This window comes from Phyllopteryx taeniolatus, chromosome 9 (genome assembly GCF_024500385.1).
Source record: "Phyllopteryx taeniolatus isolate TA_2022b chromosome 9, UOR_Ptae_1.2, whole genome shotgun sequence".
Taxonomy (NCBI): Eukaryota; Metazoa; Chordata; class Actinopteri; order Syngnathiformes; family Syngnathidae; genus Phyllopteryx; species Phyllopteryx taeniolatus.
This window is the reverse complement of record NC_084510.1, coordinates 16050992-16078211: the sequence shown is the minus strand read 5'-3', so window position 1 is coordinate 16078211 and position 27220 is coordinate 16050992. Positions and strand designations below refer to the sequence as shown.

The following is a 27220-nucleotide window of genomic DNA, read 5'->3' as shown; positions in this document are numbered from 1 at the left end:
CGCCCATTGGTTATCCTTGGAAGCGATGTGGGCGGGGCCTCTCACTGCCTGATTTGGCTCTGTATCTTCATTAGGGTAGCAGGTGAGCTGGAGCCTGACAGCTGACTTTCGGGTGAGAGGCGGGGTACACCCTGGACTGGTCGCCAGCGCGTAGAGACAAACAATCATTCACACTCACATTTACATCTGAGTCTTCAATGGACCTAACATGCATGCTTTTGGAATGTGGGAGGATTAGGGTAAAAAGAACAAGGTGAGCATTGTAGTATATTTTCATAGTAACACAATCAGAGTTCCTTCGGGAAGGACAAATGTTTGGAGACCTGTGTTCCCACCAACTGTCTTTTCTTTGTACTTCTACATCAAAGAACATCCTTTAACCAGTTATATGTTGATTGGGGGGTCTTGCATCCCCCTGACAGAAACCTGTCGGGGGTTTACAACCGGTCCTGGTCTTCAAAGAGGACTGTTTGGCATTATCGTAACAAAGGACCCCCGGGGGTAAGATTGACCAGGCTGAGAGACGACAGCAGAGGAGTAGTGGTATTTCACACACCCAAAGAGACACCAGCTGGCAGGTACGATTCCAAATATGGTCATGAGGAGCAGCATCTTTCCGGATGCAACGAGGGAGGGGGCTAAGTCCACGCCCAGAGAATTAGAACCTTGATAAACTGAGATCCCAGGGGTTTCGGGGGCTTTTTCGTCGTTCTGACAATGCAGCAGCTGCTATGACACTAAGGCCTGTTCAATAAATCGAATTAGCCCAAATGCCAAGTGTCTCGAAATCTTCATTCACCCCATGCCAGACGGAAGTCGGAGTCCTCCCGGGAGACCACCGACTCGGAAGCACAGGTGCACGAAAATTAACCACAAAATGGCGTTGTCGGCAGGATTTCTTTGCGGCGCGGCCGGGAGTCAGCGACGCGGGGCCGCTTCAGATTTCAGGCCGGCTAAAAAGGTGAGTCTTTTCTCACTGTTTGAATCTGGCGGCCGTGCGCCGCTGACGCTAGTGGCTTGTGTGCTGTATTGAAATCGACTAGTGGGCACGTTCCTGTGCTTCCGTGTCAGAGGGGGTGGTTTGAAGTTTCGTCTAAATTTCGTGTTGTTTTTACTGGTATTTTGGACCCGCGGAGGGGAAGGCCCTTCAAGAGTGAATGAGTTCGACACACAAATGTCAAAAGAAGTTTTAAAGTGTTAACAGTAGAATGCTCGATTTGGGACGTGCGCTTAGTTTCAGAACGGATGCGTTCATGCGGAGCTCGGATGCTAGCATGATGTCAGTCCGGCCGTTAAATTAGCAAGGCACGTCACCAGATGAGTAACATAGCCCATAGTCGTTAAGTACCGATTGAACACAACCTGGCCAGGTTACTATTTAGCAGAATGAGTGTGGAAGCGTAGTCTGAGAGAAGTGACGTCGGCAGTCCATGTGAGGCCGCCAAAGCTAGCAGACGCGGCTATTGGGATAAGTTATCACACGACGCTCTCGGTGGGAAGATGAGGGATCACATCCACATAAGGCGGGGCCGAGGTGGGGTGAAGCCTGTGTAATGAAATTCGAAGGTTCGACTCCTGGTCGGGTTTGTTATGCTAATCTGAGGCCGGGCGTCATCAAGTGTGAGCAAATTAAGTAACAGACGAGGTGAGCTCTATTTGGGAACGAAAGAGACTCATAGTAGGTCTGGAAAAAGACCCGTGGACTAAGTGTGTGTGATACGAATACTCTGTGTGATACGACTTATTAATTGTGTACACAATATGAAGAAAAACCCTAGAACTATAATAAATATAATTATAAAAAAAAAAATATCTATGTAAACAGTTATAAAGCGCTCTAAACAGGTACCCATTATCGTTACAAAAAATACAGGTAAGGTATGATAAATTAATATAGATATATATATATATATATACAACTCGGATGCCGGGCGGCCGTGAACACGGCGGGTTTGCGTCATGTTGGTCTATTTTTGGGTCAACGTAACTGGCCAGTGTTCCAGCGAATCAGACGAGACACGACCCCGGATGTTTTGTTGGGGGATGGATACGGCGGCGGTTGAATTGGTGAGGCCACGCATGTGTTACGGAGCCGTTAAAACCTGAGCGAAGAGGAATTCTGTGAATCGAGACGATTCTGGCCCACTTCGGCCTGCACGCGGAGTTTGAATGCATGGCGTAAAAGGTGCTGGTTGAATAAGAGCGTATGAGCAGGAGGTGAAACGTAAGAAGTGGATGAGAATGTATTTTAGTGTGTTACCAGTGAATCATGAGGTGTGTATGTGCGGGATGTTATTGTGTGTGCAGCCAAATGTGTTCAACGGAGGTAGGGATGTGACCGGACATAGGAGTCTTTGTAAAAACGATAGTTAGGGGTGATATAATTACTTTAATGTAGTGCCGAAGAGATAGACAGTAAAACGCAGCGAAGTTTAATATACTCGCGAGATGACAAGGGTGTTGTAAGGCGGAAAAGGGCTTTGCGGGGCGCTCGGTTGAGTAAATTCAGAGAGGATTGGTAATGGATGCTGAAGGAAAATATGTTGTTAAGAAAATAGAAGAGAATGAAAAATTGAGTAGAAAAATGTATGAGATTTGTCTGGTGTGCCCTGCCATGGCAGCTGTTCAGCGAAGAAAAAATAAGAGCGACAAATTCCCCCGCTAAATACAATTTACGGACCTTTCCGAAAACGGCCCCAGTGACGTCACTATAACCGGCATTGCCGGTCAAGGGGCGTCTCAAATGGCAGACCATTTGTAGAGGGGAAATAAAACTCCTATCAATTCCGCACGAGCCCGCATTCAAAAAGGTGGGTAAATGTACAAAAATTGGCTTTCAAAATGTTTTAGTTTTTACAGAAACGGCTGCCCGGACTGGCTGCTGTTGGTGTAATTTGGATCCAGGGGCTGAAAAAGTTGATGGACAACATGAGCCTGGCGTGTGGTGACATAGTCAGATTGATACGCGCCTGTTGCATTTCGGTTCACCAATCGGATGATATGTTGCCACGGTCAGGTCTGAATAATGTCGAACCTGAAATTTTATTTGCCCCTTTTGCTCCTATAGTATTTGCTGTGTGACATGTTCCCGTCCTCTTCCCCAACGGTGCTGAAGCTTCCGGACTTCAAACCTCTCATGGATCCCAGTTCTCACTTCGAACATTGCATAAGTATTTGGACAGATAAGACAGGATCACATCCCTCCCGTTTAAGAGAGGCAAATGTTATTTATAGAATAGCTTTACTTGAGACCTTGCCGGTTGAAGTTAGGACTGAACTTTTTAAAGACCCTGACCTCATGAAAGGGGGAGATAGCTTTTTTAATTGTCATAGGTCACACCATTTGAAACTTTTTGTCGACAGAAAACACAAATCATCAGATGAGGTAAAGGACATGCAGGAACAACTTTTGAAGCTACCATTGGCCCAGGCCCGTAAAGTGGCCATTAAAAAAAAAATAAAAAAAATAAAATAAATAAATAAATAAAAATGGAAGCAGAAAAACAGATGTGGATGCCGCAGGGGTCAACGAGGAGACGAGGCGGGAGTCGTGACAGAGGACACCAACGGAGGCAGGGGAAGCCCTTGCCGACCTCCAACGGACCAAGCGTGCTTCAATTGTGGTCAGTATGGACACTGGGATTGCCAATGTACTGTTTACCCAATGATTCAACAATGACCTCCAGTGGAACCCGGAGAGGCCACACCTCAAAGAGGAGGCTACAAAGCTTCACGAGGGAGAGGTGGGCGCGTCCCGGCAACAGCATCCGCAGCAGGCTCCACAGCAACGAGCCATCTCGCCAGTACTACTGCGATGAGGCCTGGTCCGAATGCCCAATGAGCCCGGAGCCAGGGGACGGAGGAAAGACAGAGCCTCTGAACCCCACTAAGGGAAGACAACCACCTGAATGAGCTGTGCAGGGGTGCCCATGAGTGTGCCGATTACGATACCATTAAAGACTGAAATTGCTGGACAGACGCATGAACATCAGTTTGTCCTCATGAAAAGAGGGGCTCCAGTGAACCTGATGGGCAGAGATCTGCTTATCAAGACCAGGGCTACCATCCTTTGTAGCCCAGATGGACTGACGATACGGGTCCCCGATGGGACCATGATGAACTGTGGAAGAAGTTATCCTCCAGATGGAACATGATACAACATGAACTTCCGGAAGCAACTGCTGACATATATTGGGCCCGACTAAAACCTGAAACAAAGGAGGGAGGCGGAGTTTACTCGGCCTTCCTGCGGTGGAAGGCCTGGATCGACTCTCTTGCCCCCTATCGTCCTCCAATTGATCCTCTCCATCTCACACTGTTTTATGATAAAAATGACGATTTGGTTTACAGAGAAGCTTTTGAGCCAATACAGGGGGAAAATGGGATGCTCAATAAGTAAAAGTATTTACATAGGGAAGCAAGGTGTGGCAGCGGCCGCCACCTTGACGCCAGAGCAGAGTGAGTGGTTTATGATGAGTTTGACATCTTTTCCACACTTTTTCACTTGCACTAGGTCATAAAGCTTGAGAACTGGGACCCATGGTGAGAAAATGCCAATTGGCAAATGATTGGCAACAAGATCAAATACCCAATGTGTTGTACTCTTCCAGTACTGAATGTTTTTGTATTCAAGGTACCATGGTGGACGGAGGGGTGTTGGAGCATGTGACTTTAGCGCGATTCCATGGCGGAGAACTCTCGGACCATGAGGACGCCGCACAGCTGTTGAGCTCGCTGCCGGACTCATTGTGGTCCGAGGGTCCTGCAGACGGGGGTCTATGTACATCCGTGACTCCGGTAACATTCGAGGTAAACCCGACTGCTTTTGTTAACGTGCCGTAGTATCCTTGTAAACAAGAGGCCATAGAAGATATCGCGGAAACCCAAATTCTGAAATCCCAATGCTTTGGTCCATAAATGATGTTATGAAACCCTCCGCTCAAGCTGCAGAACCGCTGGCCATTTGCAGGGCACTGGAGATATCTGAAAGTCAAGAGTGTTACTCCTTATTAATGGTGCTGATGCTGCAGCAGAAAAAAGTAGCAGGCTAATAAATGGATAGATGCTTAGAGAGCACTTGAGGTGAGAGATGATTGTGAGAAGCACATTAACGCATACGATGGCTTTAAACTTGTTTATGCCTAGAAGAGGAGTAATGAAAAATGTGTTAACTTGTGTGTCAGAGGGAATTATTTTGGCTTATTTACGGAATGGCACACAAGGAAGTGGTAGGATGGTTGTAATTGTGAATATACCGGGAGGCTGTGATTTTTGTAAGTGGATATACATAGAAGTTCCTGTTTGGGCAAACCAAATTAAGAAAATTATGCGAGGTACACCAGTCTACTAAAGACATCCGTACAATATTTAGTTGATACAGTATAGTAACTATTAATACAGCATAGCGAATGCAACTCTTTTCATTCACAGAAGTGAAGGATGGGCCAGAGGTATAAGGTTGTGTTGCTACTTATGGTACATACGATATGAGACTGTGCCTCATGTGCATTGTGTGCCAGGGAAATTATGAGGAGTACATTTCTTTGAGAATGACTATGTTATTTGGTATGAAGATTAATCTGTTTGATTGTCTCCCCAGATTCAGCACTAGAGCAGGGAAGACAAAGAGGATTTTTCCATCTTTCTGGCAAGCCAATTTTGAGGAGGGTTATGTAGTTGCATTCTGTCTTCTAAATCAGGTCGATTACAACACTTTGTGGACAAGCGGAGAGCTGCTTTTTGAGCTAAAGGGACAAATTTATCAGGGATAGTATTCTTAGATTGCTAAAAATAAGATAACATTGTTGCCTCAGTTATTGGTGACTGGTTCCTTACAGCGGTTGGGGAGGGTTGGTCAAGGCATTGATCATGTGAGACATAAAGTAATAATACACAAAAGGGGTAATCGGGAAGCACCATATATAGATTAATAAATACAAGTTAAGGTTGATTGCTGGGAAGTTCTGCGAGGCCCTGCACCCTAAAATAGCCGGGAACTTGCACTAAAATGTTAAATGACCGGACATCGGCATCCCAGCTAGGGGGCCCGTTTTACAACTGGTGCGTGGGCGAAGTTTACGATAGGCAGGGCTTACGTCTGAGGATAAGAGACAGAGGTCAGGAGGGTTGCAACTCAGAGACAACTGTAAATAGGAAGAAAAGAACAAAGGGTAGTTAGACTTAAAAATCTTCCACTGACTTAATTGAACAAGCTAGAAAGTAAGCGGATATAAACCAAATTTAGAAGCTATGACAGAAAACGCCGTTTACTGAACAGGTGACTATGGGAGGCTCGGTCGTGCTAGCGTGACCTTATTGACAAGTGAGAACCCAGTGTGTCCCCTCTCATATGCTGTTAGAGCCGCGGGTCGGTCGCCGGTTTCGGCTGTTCAGTTTATCCACAATAACAAAGACATAAGCAATGCCGTGAAGCAAGCAAGGGGGGCGCCACTGTTATTATTTGTCACGAGAGACTGAGAAAGACTCTTCAACCTGACGATTGCATCTATATGAAGGATGTTTCTCATGACAGAAAGAGAGCCAAGGAAAGGACTTTGTGGTGGAGACGGCAAAAAGCTGGAAAGACAAAGAGCAGCTGAATGGTCCTGTGTCTCCACGTTTACCAAGCGAATTGGAACAATATGATGAAAAGTCTGTTTCAGTGGGGGACAAAGTGGACACATTTCAAAGCCATCAATGATGCTGAGGGACGAAGGTCGGAGTCGGTCGGTGATCAGTGGCTCGTCGGAAGATGGTGGGGACACACTTGAGGTAATTTGGTCATCGGTATTAAGCAGGTCACCTGCCCTTGAACAGCAATAAATGGTAAAGGCTAGGCAGGGCATATATTTAGGAGTTTTCAGTATAAGAAGGGTTAAATTTTACTTAGTCAGAAATCTCCCTAGTCAGTGAGGTGGGCAGAGGCACTAGATAGGATTGTGGGAGAAATTAGAAATATTTTTGCCATTATGGGAGTATGAGGTCATGCAGTCCTCAGATAGAATTCTACTTCAAAATTTATATTAAACGTCGGTAGGGGTTGAAAGAGAGAGGTCAGAAAGGAGCAGACCTCCTACTTGATTTCACCTACCATTGGTTAATGAGTCTGTTAGTAGTTTGTTAGCAAATGCCTCACTAAGCCTCCTACGCTGCACATGTAAATATCGTCGGACCAAGACCATCTACTGTATTTGGGCACTAGGGGGTAATATACAAAGGGGGGCATTGATCGATGAATTAATCTGGTCTGACGTAGAAGAGGGGGACTTGATTTGCGGATCTGTCAGGTGTAATATTGGAAATTAGGAAAAAGCAATGAAGGATACCTGTAGACTGGTAGAGGAATCTTGGGAAAATTATGCGCAGTGACGGGGGTGTAAAGACCGAAATACGAGCAAGCCGTTTCTGGTACATTTGGGGAGTAATAATTAGAAATCAGTTGGTAACAGAGCTATTTTTAAATTGTCAATCTAGCAGGAATATCGCGGTACTGAGGAGGAAGACCACGTGTAGTGATTGTACTAGTTAGTTCAAACCGATCAACTTTCAAATACTAGTTACGTGATGGCAGGGGAGGAGGCGGTTTTTGCCCAAACAGGAACGAGGGAAGGTGGATATTAATTGCGTTAAAAAAAATAAAATAAAATAAAAAATAAAAAAAATTTAAAAAAAATAAATAAATAAAAAAAGCCTCAGGAGGCTGCACAAGTTTCATAGCTTGCAAATTACAAATTTTGATCCGCGACTTGGGTAAGCACGCAAATGCTTCCAAATGGGTTGGTTGGGAATTACGCGTCAACCAATATATATTCTGTGTTCAGTTTTGTCTGTGGGGTGTGTAAGTGGAAATGGACGGTCAGGTCAATGTTATTGTCTGAGAAGTCTCGCTTGTCATGTCGTATTAAATGTTTATGGTTTGTGTTAAATGTTTACGGTTTGTGTTAAATGTTTGTGTTGTGTTAATTAAAAGCAGAAATGGAGCACCAATGGAGTGATTGTGGGAATGTGATCACATACAAGAGCCAGTCTCACCCATATCAAACATAGCATCCCAAGATGTTGGGAGCCGGAGGTCAAATTAAGTACTCTTGGGCCACGACCCTATTTTAGGAATTCGAACTTTTAGTTCTGGCATGATTGAAGCACCACTGGGTCAAATTCACTCATGTGGAGAAGGCTTCTATGCAATTTGTGGGGTCATCTGAGACTAACATGTTTATGACGACTGAGGACTTTGTGACTGACAAGTGGGTACGGTCTACACAGACTGTTGACTAACTGACCTTTGTGACGGTGTACATAAGGACACGGGGAAGAGTCTGATTTGTGGACATAACTTTATTTTTCAGGACGCCCAGGAGGATGCAGTGTGACAGTGTTGAGTTATTGCAGGTTATGGGAGTGCTGACTTAATGCCGATTCTTATGTGATTCTTGGTCTATTGACATTGCCACTGTTGGGAAACGTGTTAACAATGAATTATCAGTGTTAACATATGATTTGTTATTTATGGAAATTATATCAATGTTTGGTGACCATTGCCGACTTGTCCCTTCTCTGGGGTATGAATGCAGGAATTATGGAGTCCACCCCCTTGGCAGGAGCATCTTTTGCAGAGGTGTGATTAATTTATTAAAGGACTTGTTTGCAGGACTTGTCAGCTGGGCCTCTGCAACAGGGAAGATGACCTGTTTAAAAATGGATGGTGGAGTGTATTCCTGTTGTTGTGTATTTGCTGGGAGAGTAGCCTCTAGGAACTTTGCTGTGCTGACTCCCACCAGTAACATCTACTGCCGGCGGACCTGAGACAGCTGTCGAAGAAGGGTGCCCGGGTAAAGTGGACACATTGATTCATAATGTATCCGAACGGGAGGTTAGTATTCCAATTCTGAACTTTGATTCAACACTGTACTGTTATTGGAGGTTGCTAGTTTATGCAGGTTCATCACAGGAAGTTGGATGGAGGAGAGCTTAGGAAGATATGGTGCATGCATGACTGGTGGGATACAGAGTATGACCAATATCGGAATGTCTAATGCAATACTGTCGAGGGAGTTCACATGATATGGTAGTAAGTACCTTAGCGTGACACTGACGGTGAGTATGATATGATTGAGGGGTAATGAGTAATACGAAACATCTATTGACACCCCTCCAGAGGTTATGATTCGTCAAGTGGCAGATATATGGGTTTTGGCATGAACAATAAATATAGAGTAACTATGGTATAATGAGATATTAGAGTCTGGGGGCTAATATGGACTTGATGACGCAATCGGTTACGAACTAGGGTCTCTACGAGGTACGGAACTAAAAGGGGAGTGATGTGAAAATTAACGCAAATTTAAATTACAGGACGACTGAGGGGTAAGATATTGCAAGCCGCTGCGGGTGGTTAGGGGTGCGTGCCAAGAATCCACCGAATTGGGGAGGAATCAGGAGGGTCTCATAGGGGCACCCCCATCCCTTTTTGGGTCAGTTAAGTCAGGAGGCGCATGGGCTAGCCCATGACGCAAGGGGGGTGTAAAGCGGAAAATTAGGAAAGAATAGGGGTTTGGGCACCTGTTAAATAAATTGTAGAAATTATCATAGTTTAGCTTAGCTTTCATTAATATTATGGACAATTTTGATGGAAGAATTGCGCAACAAAGAAGTCTGCAGAAGAATAAACCTAGGGTAATACTAGTCAAAGGGACGACGGAGTCTTGTACGTACTTAAATTCCGTGTTTCCGTGGGTTTGTAAAAACGTTATTAGTATCGTGTGAATGTGTAGAAGTGTGAATGTATAAGACAGGATTGCAAATTACAACTGGGTTTGGAAGCAGGTGCAAGAATCCTCCGTCCCGTGGGGGTAAAAGTTTGAAGGTTACCAAGCCCCAGACATTCATTGTCACCCTGTCATTTTGAATAGTCAGTATTAAGGTCACTCTCGGTGCAAATAAATTGACTTCCAAATTCACAAAATAAGGAAAAATAACAGTAAACCGGATTCAAGAGAACGCTTCACGTGTAAAGACTGGAAATATGTTCAACTCCAAACCCCTTACAAAATGAAACATTTAAACACATGGATAACCAAATACGATGTCGCGGGCCAGCTAACTTTGAAAAATTGGTTCAACGTCGAGACGAAATAAAAGTCGACATAAAAATAATAGAAAAATGGATAAAAGAGGGATATGATGACATAGTTGTCTGGCTAAACATGGTGTCTAAAATAGAAAAAGGAAGTAAAGAAACGAAGGACTTAGAAAATGGACGGAAAAGGCCTTCAGGGACATTAAACAACATTTGGTGTCCAGGAAAGTGCTGGCCCTTCCAAAGTATGATAAAACATTCATTCAAATGGTAGAGTGGAAAAGCTATTACAAGACCTCCGTACTTACGCAACAATGAAGTGATAAACTAAGACCAAGAGCTTATTTTTTGACTAAAATAGACAGAGTGATGTGATAATGGGCGGCATGGTGGCCGACTGGTTAGAGCGTCAGCCTCACAGTTCTGAGGACCGGGGTTCAATCCCCGGCCCCGCCTGTGTGGAGTTTGCATGTTCTCCCCGTGCCTCCGTGGCTTTTCTCCGGGCACTGCGGTTTCTTCCCACATCCCAAAAACATGCATTAATTGGAGACTCTAAATTGCCCGTAGGTGTGACTGTGAGTGCGACTGGTTGTTTGTTTGTATGTGCCCTGCGATTGGCTTGCAACCAGTTCAGGGTGTACCCCGCCTCCTGCCCGATGACAGCTGGGATAGACTCCAGCACGCCCGCGACCCGCGTGAGGAGAAGTGACTCAGAAGATGAACGGATGGATGGACTTGGTGGAGGAAGTTAGGTCATTTTCTTGGCTCAGATTCCTTCATGCTAGGGTGTTACAAAACAAATTAATATCCAGCGATGGTAAGCGTCGGAGTCATGTCCGCAGGGGTTTGGAGACATACAGCGATGCAAGGGGGGTATTATCACTTACGGATTAAGCAACGGCCACTACCATGCCTGCCTCAGATGTGTAGAACTGACTGCCCTCCATATATTGTACTGTTAGATATCCATTTGAAAATGGGTTGGATTAAGTTTGATTTTGTTGCAAAATACTGGCAGATGTTTTTGTTCTTCCAGGGGTGGTCTGGAGCTGTTCAGGGTCCCGTGTGTATAAACCTGAACTCTGGGACTAATTCATGGTGGACAGCGGCCCGGGGCTGCAGGGGTTACAGTTTCTTCATCAATGACACGAGCTGTAGACCATATGGAGGGAGACCACCTTTAAGATTTTTATTTTTATTTCGTGTGTATTTTGATATGTGTGCTTCCACAGTTCTTTTTTGTGTTTTACGCTGTTTTTTGTTCATTTATTTCAATGTTTGTATTATTCTGTTGTGTATGGTTTGCCATCCGAGTCAAGGCCGCTTTGGGTGTTTTGATGTACGGGGCTCTGAAGGACACGTGACACGACTCTCGCTCTTTTCCTCGTCTCGTTTTGAGAAAGGTTTTTCGACCGAGAGCCGCGAAACCTTGACGCTTCCACGAGGCTGCGCGTACAAATTGATAAATTTGGGATTGGCTCCGTTTCGATATCGGGGAGGAGATTTGGTTTGTTTGGCTGTTTGGTACGCACGTGTGACCTCGGGGGGCGAAGAGGAGACGCAGGGAGTGATTCGGCCTTATTAGAATAATTATTTTTCCTAGTAAATGGTTAACCATAAGTAAATGCCTTGGAGCATGATAGATTTTCTTGACCAAGTAGATTTGTTCAAATTGTAGATAATTAGTTAACTTTTTGGGCTAACGCTGGTTTGTTGGTTCTGGCCAGGTGTCATTTGGTAACTCTAGGTTTGTAATGAGTTTGGGGATCTCATTAAAGGGGGGTTATGTAGTATATTTTCATAGTAACACAATCAGAGTTCCTTCGGGAAGGACAAATGTTTGGAGACCTGTGTTCCCACCAACTGTCTTTTCTTTGTACTTCTACATCAAAGAACATCCTTTAACCAGTTATATGTTGATTGGGGGGTCTTGCATCCCCCTGACAGAAACCTGTCGGGGGTTTACAACCGGTCCTGGTCTTCAAAGAGGACTGTTTGGCATTATCGTAACAAAGGACCCCCGGGGGTAAGATTGACCAGGCTGAGAGACGACAGCAGAGGAGTAGTGGTATTTCACACACCCAAAGAGACACCAGCTGGCAGGTACGATTCCAAATATGGTCATGAGGAGCAGCATCTTTCCGGATGCAACGAGGGAGGGGGCTAAGTCCACGCCCAGAGAATTAGAACCTTGATAAACTGAGATCCCAGGGTTTTCGGGGGCTTTTTCGTCGTTCTGACAATGCAGCAGCTGCTATGACACTAAGGCCTGTTCAATAAATCGAATTAGCCCAAATGCCAAGTGTCTCGAAATCTTCATTCACCCCATGCCAGACGGAAGTCGGAGTCCTCCCGGGAGACCACCGACTCGGAAGCACAGGTGCACGAAAATTAACCACAGCATTCAAATTCAAACTCCATACAGGAAGGCCAGAGCCCGGATTTGAACCCCCAACCTCAGAACTGTGCGGCGGCACACTTGATCACCGTGCCGCCCTTGTATCACGCCAGTACAACTAAATTAACCAACAATTGCATTCAGAACAACATTTACAGTAGCACGTCTTCTGGCTTATGTTTCCTGTTGTAACCTTCCCGGCTGTCAACCTTGGATAGCATTAATTATCAAATTATACAATATCTTTCTGAGCAGGTTCTGCTAAAAGACAGTGTTTTTTTAAGGCTTTTCTTCTGTACCTCTTTCTTGATCTTGTAAATTATTAGTTTTAGACTCATGCGTTACAAGTTGTTGACATGATGTTATTCTCAGTCTGTGGTTTTACTGCAAAAAGCACACATCCTGCGCACGTAACGGTTTCTTTTTTCTCTCTCTTGGATGGCAAGCCACCTAAAACGACAAATGCTTGTATGTCATTATTCAAAGCGAGAGAGAGAGAGTGAGTTGTCTGTCTGTTATCAGAGAATCATCACCATGGGAAACTGTTCCACTGTGACAATCCCGGCTGGTAAGTCTTGGAATAGATATTATTTATATATATACAGTATACACCATTGACACTACACAATACAAGAGCTGTAGCAACAGTTCTATATTTACAAAATCTAAATGTCTTTTTGCTTTTTGTTTTGAAATGCTTTTAATCCCATATAGCACATTGAGTTACATAAATATATTTGCCTTGGCTTGCCATGTCTTACGAAAATTACAATGCTCAGTTTTGTTCTATACGATGAGAGATGTGTTAATTTACAAAGTTTTTAGGGATTGTAAATTGCAGTGTTGGATGCATGAACGAGTTGAGATTCATTAGCTCTATACTTAACATATTCAAAGTGTGCCTCGTGTTTGTAATGATGAATGCACGAGTCATTGTTGTCATATTGTTGCTCATTTTTTAAATGGCAAAAGCTCAATTTAACAAATGAGACATTTAGCAATACGCTATCCAATGAATAATAAAGAAAAGTAAAATATTTATTTACGTGATTATCTTTGAAGGTTTTGCCCAATCGTTCATAATCAATGTCGTTTTTTTCCTCTCTTTTGCCAGATTTCAACCTTTTTTACATGTCACCTTTATTCTGGGTGCCCACTGGATTACTGGTACTCTCGTTGTCTTGCAATATTGTTTTCTGTTTTTCAAAATCAGGTTGTTCAGGTAATCAATTTCTTCGGGTTTTAAATCAGTTGAAGTAATTAATTTTTAGTCATCTAATATATATTTGATCTTCTCTTCTGTATGCTTCATTAGAGAAAAAAACATGTTGGTCAAGGATAAGAAGAAGGTATTTACATTTTACCTGATCCAAAGAATAGAGGATGTTTGCATTTCTAAAAGTCCAATGCCTGATTGCAAACGAATGAAACCTCCTTTTATGTGCTGTTTTAGTCGGCGTTCACAACAGATGGAAGATAATCCTATATATGGAAATGTAAACTCTATGCAAACTAGTAAGTGAATCTGGGGAATCCTCTCTTGGATTATGGATTTGTACGTGCTTTCAGTATTTCAACCGTATGTCCACAGGTACGACTGCAATTTCTGAAATCAATCCTCCACACTTGACAGTCAGCTCTTCATCTCTGAAGGATCAACTGAGCTCAAACTCTGACTCACAGGTTTTGTTGTTGTTGTTGTTTTTTAAATGTCTGTAAAATAATCATATATCCCATCGTCACATGCTTTGACACGAATCATCCACAGTACAGTACAAAAACAGAATAATAGAGGAATTTAAGGATAATCACATTAGAAAAGCAATCAACAAAGTAGACTCACATCTACATTATAGTTTATTTAATTTTATATTAAAAACTGCTCCATAAGCCCAAATAGGATTAAGCACTCTGCGTGTAATATAATGGAAAAGAATACAATACACCTCTGTTGCAGAAAGAATAAAAAGCAGTTTGGCACAAGGTGCATATAGATACCCACTCTGAGCATTTAATATTGCCCTTAGACCGTAAACAACAGTAGAATGTAATATAGTGCAAATAGGTGTGAATACTGCACAATAACCAATAAACTAATGTCTAGCAACTGCAGTGAGATCTCGTTTCTTTCTCTTTTCAGTCAAAAACTACAGACTGTTATGCCAACCTGAGCCTGAAGGCCCCTAAGAGCAAGTCTGCTTGCAGCTCTCCTGAGATTCAATACTCGGTTGTGTTTCAGTCAGATGAGTTGAGAGAGGAAGTGAAAGGAAATGTGCATGCAGCTGCTACTGTGTCAGATGTGTATGCTTCTGTGCAAACGAAGCGCACCAAAAACATCAACAATGCAGACAGTGCAGAAGACTATGCCAATCATATTGGAGAGGAACCGTGACAGGTTTGAAGCGTCAACCTCCAATCACCAGATGGCACTGTTGATCATTGTTTTATTGCAGGTCTTAAGGCATATACTGTAACTGCCAAGGCATATCATTTTTTTCTCCACCAAATAATAACCTATGTATGTGATGTCATTGACACCACACAATCCTAGGTTGATGTTGAAATAAATCATTGCTTCAAACTCTTTCTGTTGGCTTTGATAAGGACATAGCATCTCTCACTTCCAACAGCTCGCTCACTGTGTGGATACAAAACAACTTTCTTCCACTAAACTCAGACAAGACTTAAGTCATTGTCCTTGGCCCACAAAGTCAAGAGAAAGTGTCAGCAGGCACCTTGAATCCTCTTACCCTCAAACCTAAAAATCAGGTTAGCAATGAAGAGTTCAAATGCAAAACCAGACATCTCACTTTTGTTGTGTGTGAATTGAGTACATTTATTTTGAGGATTTTATTTGTGGTTCCAGGTTAAAGCTAATAATTGTAACTAAGGATAAGCAATGGGCTCATAATTGGCTTTCATGGAGATGACACTGTCTTTAATAGAATACACACGGCACTTCTCTGCTTCTGGAATAAAACTTTTCTTTTCTCGATGAGTTTTTCATAGGAGTTGTTTGGTTTTGCAGGGATAGAAAATGCAACATCGATCGATGTCGTTTCTGCTAGGACGGAAGCTTCTATTTTTGTCTATCCATCCATCCATTTTCTGTACCGCCTATCCTCACGAGGGTCATCTAGTTTTGTCTAAATGGCGTTTGTCAGCTTTTGCGCTCGAACTTGCCAAATCTAGGGCTAAGAATGGACTCACCCCTAACCTAAACTTTAACAATCACATTAAATCAATAACATCAGCTATTTACCATCTCAAAAACATTGCTAGAATCAAAGGTTCGCTAAAAAACATTTAGAGAGACATATCCACACATTTAACAGAAACAGGTTACTGAGCTAGCGGCACGTTGGACGACTGGTTAGAGCGTCAGTCTCACAGTTCTGAGGACCCGGGTTCCATCCCCAGCCCCGCCTGTGTGGAGTTTGCATGTTCTCTCCGGTTTCCTCCCACATCCCAAAAACATGCATGAATTGGAGAGTCTAAATTGCCCGTAGGTGTGAATGTGAGTGCGAATGGTTGTTTGTTTGTATGTGCCCTGCAATTGACTGGCAACCAGTTCAGGGTGTACCCCGCCTCCTGCCCGATGACAGCTGGCATAGGCTCCAGCAAGCCCACGACCCTAGTGAGGAGAAGCGGCTCAGAAAATGGATGGATGGATGGAGGTTACTGAGCTGAAAGAAAGCTACAGTACATCTGGAATGTTGCCGCTTGGGTCCTGACTAGAACCAGGAAGTATGATCATATCAGTCCTGACTCCTGTGCTCAGGTCTGCACAGTCCTCCTGTCACTCAGAGAATAGACTTCATCAAGTAGCTCTTCGACATTTTGGTCCTCTCCAACTGCAAGACTTCCAGGGACATGTCTACTGCTGGTGCCCAGAGTAAGAGCTAAATGTGGTGAAACTGTATTTCAGCTGTATTGCAGCTAAACCCGTGGCACCTGGTAACCACATTATTATCCTTGAAGACAAAACAACAACAACAACAAAAATTTAATTAGATTTTTAATAATAAAATAATATTTAATCTATTTCTATTTATCTTGTTTCGTTCATCTCTGTTGTCTGATTCCATGAAGTGTTTCTGGCCTAGGGCACGCAAATCTTTACCCACTGACTCGGGTTCAAAGTTTAACATGCACACTAGCTCCTCTTCAATACATCAGATTGGACGAAGGGTGCCCAAGGTGGGGGCCCCCAAGCCAGCCAATGTCACTTCCAACTGTTGCAGCTCAGTCTCTATACACGCAGCACTTTTCACACGCAGCGTTCCGTGTTGACATGTCAACCTTCGGTCAAGTCAAGCGGAGCAAAGTTCATTCGCCGTCTACTGAAATGGATATTTATTTATTCCAAGTTTTACATCTCACCATACCTAAAATTTTGAAGGTAAGTTAGCTAACATTGGTTGCTAGCTTACGCTACTGGGTGTGGTGCTCATGCAATCATTACATGACCACCACACCAAGTCAGTATGAGCTCGTAACAGATGCATAATGGATAGCAGCTCGCACTGTGCAAACCTATGTAGTCAGACCTCGCTCCTACTTTAAGAGTGGCTCTGGCCGGCATGTAGCCAGCAGGGCCTTTTATTTTAAGCGCTAAGCGCCTCTTTTACGGGGAGATTGTGGTCGTGTGGGTTCGAGTCTCAGGCAAGACAGAGCTATATATATATATATATATGTAGATAAATAGAGAGAGAGAGAGAGAGAGAGAGAATGTGTGGCTGAAAATAGTTCTGTTCAGATGTGCGTCTTATAACTGTTACAAGTGTTCTATCTGCACTCTTCTCTTTTACTTTATTTTAACTACTTATTACGTTTTATCGATTATGTTTGAATTGTAGTAATTGTGTGTTTTTAACTAGTCTTTTTGTAATGCACTGTGAATTGGCCTGTTTATGAATTGTGGTATCCAAATAAATCTGCCTTGCCTGTTCCATATCGTTTCCAGACATTAGAAATGTCCAGTTTATTACAAGACATAATGTAATAAGACAGACAACTTTGTGTTTAATTACAAATATTTCCATTGCCTCTATCTACAGTCATGGAAAAAAATATTAGACCACCCATGTTTCTTCAATTTCTTGTTCATTTTAATGCCTGGTGCCACTAAAGGTATATTACCTACAGAATACAATGAACATGACACAAATATGTTTAATAATATTTAATAAATATAATAATAATAATATTAATATTTAGTTACAAAAAAAATCCTAAACTGTGGAATTTTCCTGCAAGTAACCTTTATAACCTAAAGCTCTCTTCTTCCATGTTGTAAACTTGTTAGAATACTTTTGGTGACCTGCTTAATGTATTCAAAAAACTTAGTCAAATGGGTAATTTGAATATGAAAAGACATTTCTTTGCAGATGCACCATTTTTCTTTATTTAAACAATTTTATGAAAACCCTATCTGTATATTCATTTTTGCACGTTACCTTTTGTAACTATGGAATAGTTGTGAGTCATGACACTGAAGGCAGCGTGTGCTCCATGAAGATGAAACACACCACACAAAGTTAGTTATCTCCAGACTGATTAATAGTGTACAAAAGTGTTTGTAACAGAAAAGGGTATTATACCATTCTATTGACACCACATTGACATTAAATAAGAGCTGAGAAAATTACGAAAGATTTAAAAATGTGCAAATCACCATATTCAACCCTATTGAACCCTTTGAGTGATACCAAAATGATAAGGCTCATGGTCGTCACAATTTTATCAACAGTGACCATTTGGGGCCTATCCCAGCTGACTTTGGACAAGAGGCGGAGTACAACGTGAACTGGTTGACGGCCAATCGCAGGGCACATATAGACAAACAGCCATTCACACTCACATTCACACCTATGGAAAATTTGCATGTTGTTGGAATGTGGGAAGAAACGAGTGCCTGGAGAAAACCCACAAAAGTACGGGGAGAACATGCAAACTCAACACAGTAAGGCTGGCGCCTGGATTTGAACCCCCGAGTTTAAAACTGTGTGGCAGATGTGCTAACCGGTAGTCCACTGTGCAGCCCGTAACCTGTTTATTGGTCTGATTTTTTTAGCTCTTCATTCACTCTTTGGTCTTCTATTTATCTTTATTCTTATTTGATATATTTTTTTATTACTCTTGCTCTTATCACTCAAGTATTTAACTGTGATCATAGTGATAGATGTAACTGCATTTTTTAAAATTACTCTAACTCTTAATTTTCTCTGTTCTTCGTTCTCTTTTCAGTCGTGTGTGTGTGTGTGTGTGTGTGTGTGTTTTAAAACCGTTTTTGTGTGGAAAGCACTTCATGTGATCCCACAATGTAATTTTTATTTTTAAAATCATGCTATACTGAATGAATACATAGTGATTAATTGATTTACTCAACTAAAACAACGGTCATATAATACAAATTCAATTCCCTGTAACAGTGATTCTCAAAATATAGTATAGTATAGTAAGTATAGTAAGTACCACTAGTGGTATGTAGGCTTGCTCTAGTGGTATGAGAAAGAATCACAGCCTAATTACATTCAGTTGTAGAGTATTTAACTTTTAAATTCAACATATTTGCATTAAATATTTAGGAACTGTTGGTTTTTATAAATTTATTGAAGTACAATTTTTATGTAACTCTTATGCGCAATGCATTTTAAAGGAATCATCATTAAAGTACCCTTTTTTAAAAAACGTTTTTATATTTAAGCACAGTGTTAATGTTCAAATTGAATAATTTACAGTGGCTTACAATATTAGACATAGTTTTAGGAATAAAACGTCTGTCTTGTTTTGATGAACACTTGGGCTTAATACACTACTGTATGGTAATGGTCATTATGGTTGTAGTTGGAGCCCTAAGTCTTTTTTTAGGTGGTACTTCATGTAAAAAGTTTGAGAACTACTGGTTTCTAAAAATCTTTTATTGTGACACAGTAGGAGAGAAGTTTCTTCTTATGAGGGATTAAGTGCAGTCCCCCAGGTTGATGCACTGTTAAATAATCCCTTCCCTGCATGGACCAGTGCTCTTTAACCATTGTTATTAGCTGTTCTTATCTGATAAAACTGAGTATAAAAGTAGGTATTAGTGCAAGAGAGCAGACTGTTGTTAGCGGAAGTGACCATGAATGCGTCAACAAATTTATGAGTGCGTCTTGCCAGCGTTGGTGTAAATGTTGGAAGTCGTCATTCTGACTCTATATGCTGTCTTTGTCACATATGACGACAATTCCAAGCTGCAAAACAATGAGACCAACCCGATGGACAACAGCGTGTATCGCGACTAGCCTTACTTCGCTAACTTCCAGGTGATGATCTTCGTAGGCTTCGGTTGCCTGTTGGCCTACTGCCGATTCTATGGCTTCAGTGGAATGGTCTTTAACTTTCTTATGGCCACCTTTGCAATCATCTAAGGCTTCTTCCTGTTTTACCACGATGGTAGAATTCACTTGGGTGTCATCAACTTGCTGTATGCAGAGTTTGCGTGGGCTGTGGTGCTCATCTCCTTTGGTGCTGTGCTTGGGAAGACCAGTCCGGTGCAGCTCCTGGTGACGGCTCTGCTGGAGATCCCCATGTTTGCTGTGACAGAGTGGGCTGTATTGAAATACATCCGAATCAATGATGCTGTTGGCAGTATTCCTATTCCCTTGTTTGCCTGCTACTTGGGCCTAGGCGTGACATTTGTGCTCTACCGCCCAGCCCTCAATAATGGGCACCCCAAAGAAATCACTAGTTTACATTCAGACCTCCTCTCTACGATGGGAACCTTGTTCCTCTGGGTATTCTGCACTGTTATATACATTTCATAGTTGCCAGTAAATTACTGTAAAAAAAATAAAATAAAATAAATGGATTATGGAGTTATGCACCACTTGATACATTGTACTCTTACATCAGCTATGAATCCTTATTTGTTCAATACTTGTTAATTAGCTTACATGAATCAGATGACACTTTGCAAAAGGAGCAATTGGCTCCTGTCTTTTGACCTCTACAATGAGCTTACTCCAATGGAAAAAACACTGGTACTACCAAACCAACATGTATATAATATAAATATAATACACAGCAACACCTTTCTGCATTGGTGCCACATTGTTAGTGTTTAGTATTTCTACACAATAGATTTGTCCCCCGAAGTCAACTGGGATAGGCTCCAACGCCCCGTGACCCTAACCAGGATAAGTGGATTTGAAAATGGATGGATACACAATAGATTTGTATGATAATTCTCTTTGTTGTATTATCATATTTTCTTCCATATCTTCCATGTTATATATGCGTCTTTGACATTTCTGTAAATTCTAGTTATTTACCACATACCATGCAGAAAATAAGTAACTTATGTGTGACGTCAACCAAAATCTATTATGCAGTGGAAACATGATCGTAAAATCACTTTAAAGTATTTTACTGTATGGAATGTGGTCAATAATTGTACTTGTAGAATTTACAGGAATGTCTAACAGTGTAGCCCTCATTCAACTCTGTGCTCAACTTAAAAGGTGACGATGAACACAGAGCAATTCTGCACAATTTTATTGGTCTGAGCTCATCCACTCACTGCATTCGCACTTTCAGCAGTGGTCAATATGAGAGGCAAGCTCACAATGGCTGACATCCAGAACGTGACTTTGGCAAGTGGTGTGACAGTTTGGAGCGTCAGTGGACATGATGATTTCTCCTTCAGCTGCCAACGCCTTGGGCATCATGGGTTGCACTGCTTGTTTCTTTGCATACAAGTACCTTAGCCCCTTTTCACCACAGCACATGAAGATCCAGGACCAGTGCGGCATTCACAATCTGCATGGACTCACGGGTCTCATTTCATCCGCTGTTGGAATCTGCGCCATCCTGCTGGCCACTGATGAAACCTACGGACCCAGCATGTACCAGACCTTTTCCCACTGCGCTCCCCCTGAGGGAGATCCAAAGCTCCTGGAGCTTCAGAAGCTGATCCCTGGGTGGAAGCCAGGCATGGGGCGGAGGGCACAAGAGCAGACTCTGTACCAAGTGGCTGCGATCTTTTCCACCATTGCAGTTTCTACTGTTGGTGGGCTGCTGACTGGTTTGGTCTTGAGGCTTCCGTTCATGGAAGCCATTTACTAAAATCAAACATTACATGGTTTACAGCATCCCTGAGACCATTTTATTAAGATTTTCTACTGGTTACCGTAATAACTTTTTCAAATCCGAGGTTATTATTATTTCTGTTGATTATTTAAAATTATTACTGCTTCAGTAAGTGTGGGGGGTGAACTTTTGCCTTTACTGTTGCTTGACTACATAGATCCATCCATCCATTTTCTGAGCCGCTTATCCTCACAAGAGTCACGGGAGTGCTGGAGCCTACCCCAGCCATCATCGGCAGGAGGCGGGGTACAGCCTGTACTGGTTGCCAGCCAGTAGCAGGGCACACATAAACAAACAACAATTCACACTCACATTCACACCTACAGGCAATTTATTCTTCAATTAACCTACCATGCATGTTTTTGGGATGTGGAAGGAAACCGGAGTACCTGGAAAAAACCCACGCTGGCACAGGGAGAACATGCAAACTCCACACAGGCGGGGCCAGGGATTGAACCCCGTTCCTCAGAACTGTGAGGTAGATGCTCTAACCAGTCACCCACCGTGCCGCCTGACCACATACATTGTGTGGATAATTTGGATGATTTTATTCACAGCCCTCCACTACAGTTATGAAGTGGAATTGTAAATAAAGTTTGATCATAATAGATATTACACCATCAGATAATGAATACTAAACATCTTAATAAAAGGTTGCATTGTCAGAATCTAAATTAAAATAAACTTGTTGAACCCTGAATATATAATCTATGACCTTTTTCTGCCATAAACAAAACCTTATATTTTAGCATTTAGTGTCTCATTAATTATTTGCTAAGTGGCAACAAGCATACCGTATGCTGATTGTCAGATACGTGACTAATTCCACACCGAAGGAAGTAACAGTAACAATTGGGTCCAGCCAATAAACACATGGTTATTTTGTGTAGATCATTGGTTGATTTCTGTACATTGTTACATAACTGTATGACTAACATTTGCTGACTTGCCTAATACTGACTGATAACGATGGCAAAGTCACATAATCATAATCCATCCATTTATTTTCTCTGCCACTTACCATCACTAGGGTCGTGGCGACTCGTGGGTCAGCTGGAGCGAGAGGCGGGGTACATCCTGAGCTGGTCGCCAACCAATTGCAGAGTAAATACAGACAAACAACCATTCACAAACATTCACACCTATAGACAATTTAGTCTTCGACGAAGCTAACGTTCATGTTTTTGGAATGTTGGAGGAAGCCTGAGTATCTGTAGAAAACCCACGTATGCACAAGGGAAGCATGCAAACACCACACATGAAGGCCGGAGGCCAGATTAGAATCCCGGTCATTCGAACTGTGAAGCACTTCTTTGAACAATCACTGTATACTTCTGCTGAATGATTGTTGTTCCTCCTTGCAAACTATATTAAACCATCTTTAAACGTATCTACTTCACTTAGATATGATTTAAGAAATGTCAACTCTTCCAGCTACGAAGGTAACTGAGATAACATTATATACCACAGTACATTACATTTTGGAAATTCACTGCCAGATTAGATTAGTGTTTGCATGGGCTTTTATTAAAAGCTTGCTGATTGTTCTACTACTAATTTCATCAATGACTTACGTTTTGGAGCAGTGTACATTGTCACTTTTTTTTAACATTCAGTTTTAGTTTGTAGGTCTGGTGCCAAAGCATACTTTATTATCTCACACAGTGGTATCACATTGTGGAAGCAGATGATAAGCACCCACTGTTCATCAAACGAAATAGGCAACAGATGATTAAAGTGACGTTTTTGTGTAAAATTAGCTACACAACCTTCAAACTGTGAGAACTACATCTACATTGCTCTGTTGCTTAGTTTATTGTAGACATATTCAGTAATGAAAGCTAATCCCTCATTAATTAATCTAAAATTATGTGCAGTTTGAAAATTGATGACTAGTACCTGGAAAATATGTTGTGTTATGTGTATTTGTTAAAAAAAAAAGAGTCCGCACCTTCATTCTTTTTTTAAAATTTATTAAATAAATAGACATAACAGCCGTAATGATTGATAACATTCAATTACGTATCAGAACATCATAAGTGGAATGACTCACATTTATGTAAACATCATGGAGATAATTTATTTTTATGGACATCAACATCATTGCAGGTTATAGAGTTCTTTATAGCTTCGATCTCAATAAAATCTGAAGGCATATCAAAAAACACTTCATCATCAAAACAGTCCTCATCAGATGGGGAAGCCATAAACGGCAGCCTCAAGACCAAACCAGTCAGCATCCCACCAACAATAGAAACTGCAATGGTGGAAAAGACCGCTGCCACTTGGTACAGAGCCTGCTCTGGTGCCGTCCGCCCCAAACCTGGCTTCAACCCGGGGATCAACTTCTGAAGCTCCAGGAGCTTTGGATCCCCCTCAGGGGGAGCGCGGTGGGAAAAGATCTGGTACATGCTGGGTCCGTAGGTTTCCTCAGTTGCCAGCAGGATGGCGCAGATTCCAGCAGTGGATGAAATGAGGCCCGTGAGTCCATGCAGATTGTGAATGCCGCACTGGTCCTGGATCTTCATGTGCCGTGCTAAAAAGGGGCTAAGGTACTTGTATCCAAAGAAACAAGCAGTGCAGCCCATGATGCCCAAAGCGTAGGCAGCTGAAGGAGAAATCATCATGTCCACTGACGCTCCAACTGTCACACCACCTGCCAAACTCACGTTCTGGATGTCAGCCATTGTGAGCTTGCCTCTCTTCGTAAACACTGCTGAAAGTGCGAATGCAGTGAGAGTGGACGAGCTCAGACCGATAAAAGTGTGCAGGATTGCTCTGTGTTGATCGTCACCTTTTAAGGTGAGTGCAGAGTTGAAGGAAGGCCAGAACACCCAGAGGAACAAGGTTCCCATTGTAGAGAGGATATCTGAATGGTAACTAGTGATTTCTTTGGGGTGCCCATTATTGAGGACTGGGCGGTAGAGCACAAATGTCACGCCTAGGCCGAAGTAGCAGGCAAACAAGTGAATAAGAATACTGCCACCAGCATCATTGATTCGGATGTATTTCAATACAGCCCACTCTGTCACAGCAAACACGGGGATCTCCAGCAGAGCCATCACCAAGAGCTGCACCGGACTGGTCTTCCCAAGCACAGCCCCAAAGGAGATGAGCACCACAGCGCACGCAAACTCTGCATACAGCAAGTTGATGACACCCAGGTGAATTCTACCATCGTGGTAAAACTGGAAGAAGCCTTGGATGATGATCGCCCACTGGATTGTAAAGGTGGCCGTAAGAAAGTTGAAGACCATTCCACTGAAGCCATAGAATCGGCAGAAGGCCAGCAGGCAACCGAAACCTACGAAGATCATCACCTGGACGTCAGCGAAGTACGGGTAGTCGCGATACACGGCGTTGTCCATCGGGTTGGTCTCATTGTTTTGCAGCTTGGCATTGGCATTGTCGTCATATGTGACAAAGACAGCATATAGAGTCAGGATGATGACTTCCAACACTAACACCAACGCTGGCAGACGCACTCGTAAACTTGTTGATGCATTCATGGTTACTTGCACTAATAACGGTCTGTTCTCTTACTCGCTCTCTTGGACTAGTACCTCCTTTTATACTCAATTTTATCAGATAAGAACAGCTAATAACAACGGTTAAAGAGCACTGCTCCATGTAGGGGACAGGTTATTTAACATTGCATCAACCCAGGGGACTGTACTTTAATCCCTCATAAGTAAAACCTGCTGTATCCTGCTGTGTCACAATAAAAAAAAATGTAATAGAATGGTCAATTGAGTAAATCAATTATCCATCCATTTTCTGAGCCGCTTCTCCTCACTAGGGTCGCGGGCGTGCTGGAGCCTATCCCAGCTATCATCGGGCAGGAGGCGGGGTACGGGCAATTTAGAGTCTCCAATTCATGCATGTTTTTGGGATGTGGGAGGAATCCGGAGTGCCCGGAGAAAACCCACGCAGGCACGGAGAGAACATCTAAACATCACACAGGTGGGGCCGGAGATTGTACCAAAGTCCTCAGAACTGTGAGGCTAACCAGTCGGCCACTGTGCCACCCATAAACATCATATTGAATGCAAATGTTTTTAAATATCTGAATAAAATATGAATGCAAATTCAGATAATGCTGAACACTATCAATTTAAAACATTAAATAAAATATTTTTATTTTTTGGCAAATTCAGCTCCAAGAAATGGTCTTATACTATATTTTTTCCACTTGTTAAACAGCACAATAGGCTCACCAGGCAGAGATTACAAAAACAGGAACAAGGCTGCAGTGGATATAAAAAGTATATAGATCCCTGTTCAAATGTCAGGTTTTTGTATTGTAAAATAATTTTGACAAAGAGAAATCATTGAAAGAAAATTCCACCATTAATGTAACCTAGACAACTGATTTATTTTTGTATCTTTTTGAGAGGGGAGGTGAAAATAAACAACTGGATTAAACTTGAATGTGATTGACTGGTTACCATTGCAAATGAGATGTTCTGTTATAACTGGTCTTTTACCTGGTTCAATAAAGCTTGAATAAAATAAATAAAAATAAATCTGGCTGCACAAGGATGCACTCCCTCTTATAACTGGCATGTGGCTGTGTTCAGAAGTAACAGATCACATTCAAACTCATGTTCAATGGGAGTCCACACATGCCTGCCACCATTTCAATTTTTAAGTGGAAAAAAACAACAACACGTGCATAGGGCCTTACAGAAAAATTATTTGGCGTATCCACTAAAATGACTGAATGAAGAAGCTGTTTGCTGACCACTTATTGATCAAGTGTGTGTGTGTGTCAGAGAAAGAGAGAGAAAGAGAGAGAGAGAGCGATAGAGAGAGCACAGAACGTACCAGAGAAGATGCATGCTTTACACTTACTTGTGATCATAAAATAGTGCTAATGTTGCCATATACACAGCCAAAACAACAGCAAAAACATCTGCAACTTACTGCAAGGTTTTTTCTCAAGTTAGAAGTGGGCTGAAATATCCAAGTTTGGGCAGTGACAAAACTACACTGCATGTTAAAGCTGTTGTTTTTCGTAGTCTGTAATGTAAACACGAGTGATGACTCACTTTGATTGTCCCGCAAAGTCCAATAGAAGACTTTGTGTACGGACACGTGACTTTCTTGTGTCATTTCATTGGTAAACTTGAGTCAAACATCAATGTGGTAATTACGGTGGATTGGAGCAACGGCACCTGATATCAAAACGAAAGTATAAAATAGATCGCGCACGCAATTATTGATCAATGAAAGTAGCGAGCGGCATGTCGATTATTGTAACGGCGTAAAAGTACTGTTTCTTCTTAACATAAATATTCAAGTAAAAGTACAAAGTATACTTCATTAAAACTACTCTGACAAGTTAAAATTTTCAAAAATGTTACTTAAATTAATGAAACAGAGTAAATGTAGCGCGTTCCTACCCACCTCTGTTTATACTTTATAAAGTTTATTAAATTAACAAATAAATTTATTATGAATGAATGAGAACTAGAAAACTAAGTAATACATTTCAACTCACCACATTTAGGGGGGAAACAGCTAAATTAATGCAACAAATCAGAAATGACTTTTTGATAATTTCCTGTTGCACACTGATGTGTAAATATATTGAAAAAAGACACATTCAC

The 27220-nt window shown here is 42.2% G+C and overlaps 1 protein-coding gene, 2 long non-coding RNA genes and 1 pseudogene across 3 annotated transcripts; 3 read left to right on the top strand and 1 right to left on the bottom strand.

The window, feature by feature from the left end:
* Window positions 1–103: 103 nt before the first annotated feature.
* LOC133483109 (uncharacterized) lies at window positions 104–13698 on the top strand. The gene is made up of 2 exons (XR_009790025.1): window positions 104–13044; window positions 13591–13698. It is a non-coding gene; the product is annotated as an uncharacterized LOC133483109 (long non-coding RNA).
* A 1186-nt stretch (window positions 13699–14884) lies between these two features.
* LOC133483110 (uncharacterized) lies at window positions 14885–23062 on the top strand. The gene is made up of 3 exons (XR_009790026.1): window positions 14885–16878; window positions 21985–22086; window positions 22639–23062. It is a non-coding gene; the product is annotated as an uncharacterized LOC133483110 (long non-coding RNA).
* LOC133483457 (ammonium transporter Rh type B-like) lies at window positions 19600–21584 on the top strand (annotated as a pseudogene).
* Window positions 23063–23328: 266 nt separating the features above from the next.
* On the bottom strand, window positions 23329–25968 carry LOC133483569 (ammonium transporter Rh type B-like). The gene has a single exon (XM_061784969.1). The coding sequence runs from the start codon at window positions 25115–25117 to the stop codon at window positions 23675–23677; it is 1443 nt and encodes a 480-aa protein (XP_061640953.1). The 5' UTR covers window positions 25118–25968; the 3' UTR covers window positions 23329–23674.
* Between the last annotated feature and the right edge of the window lie 1252 nt (window positions 25969–27220).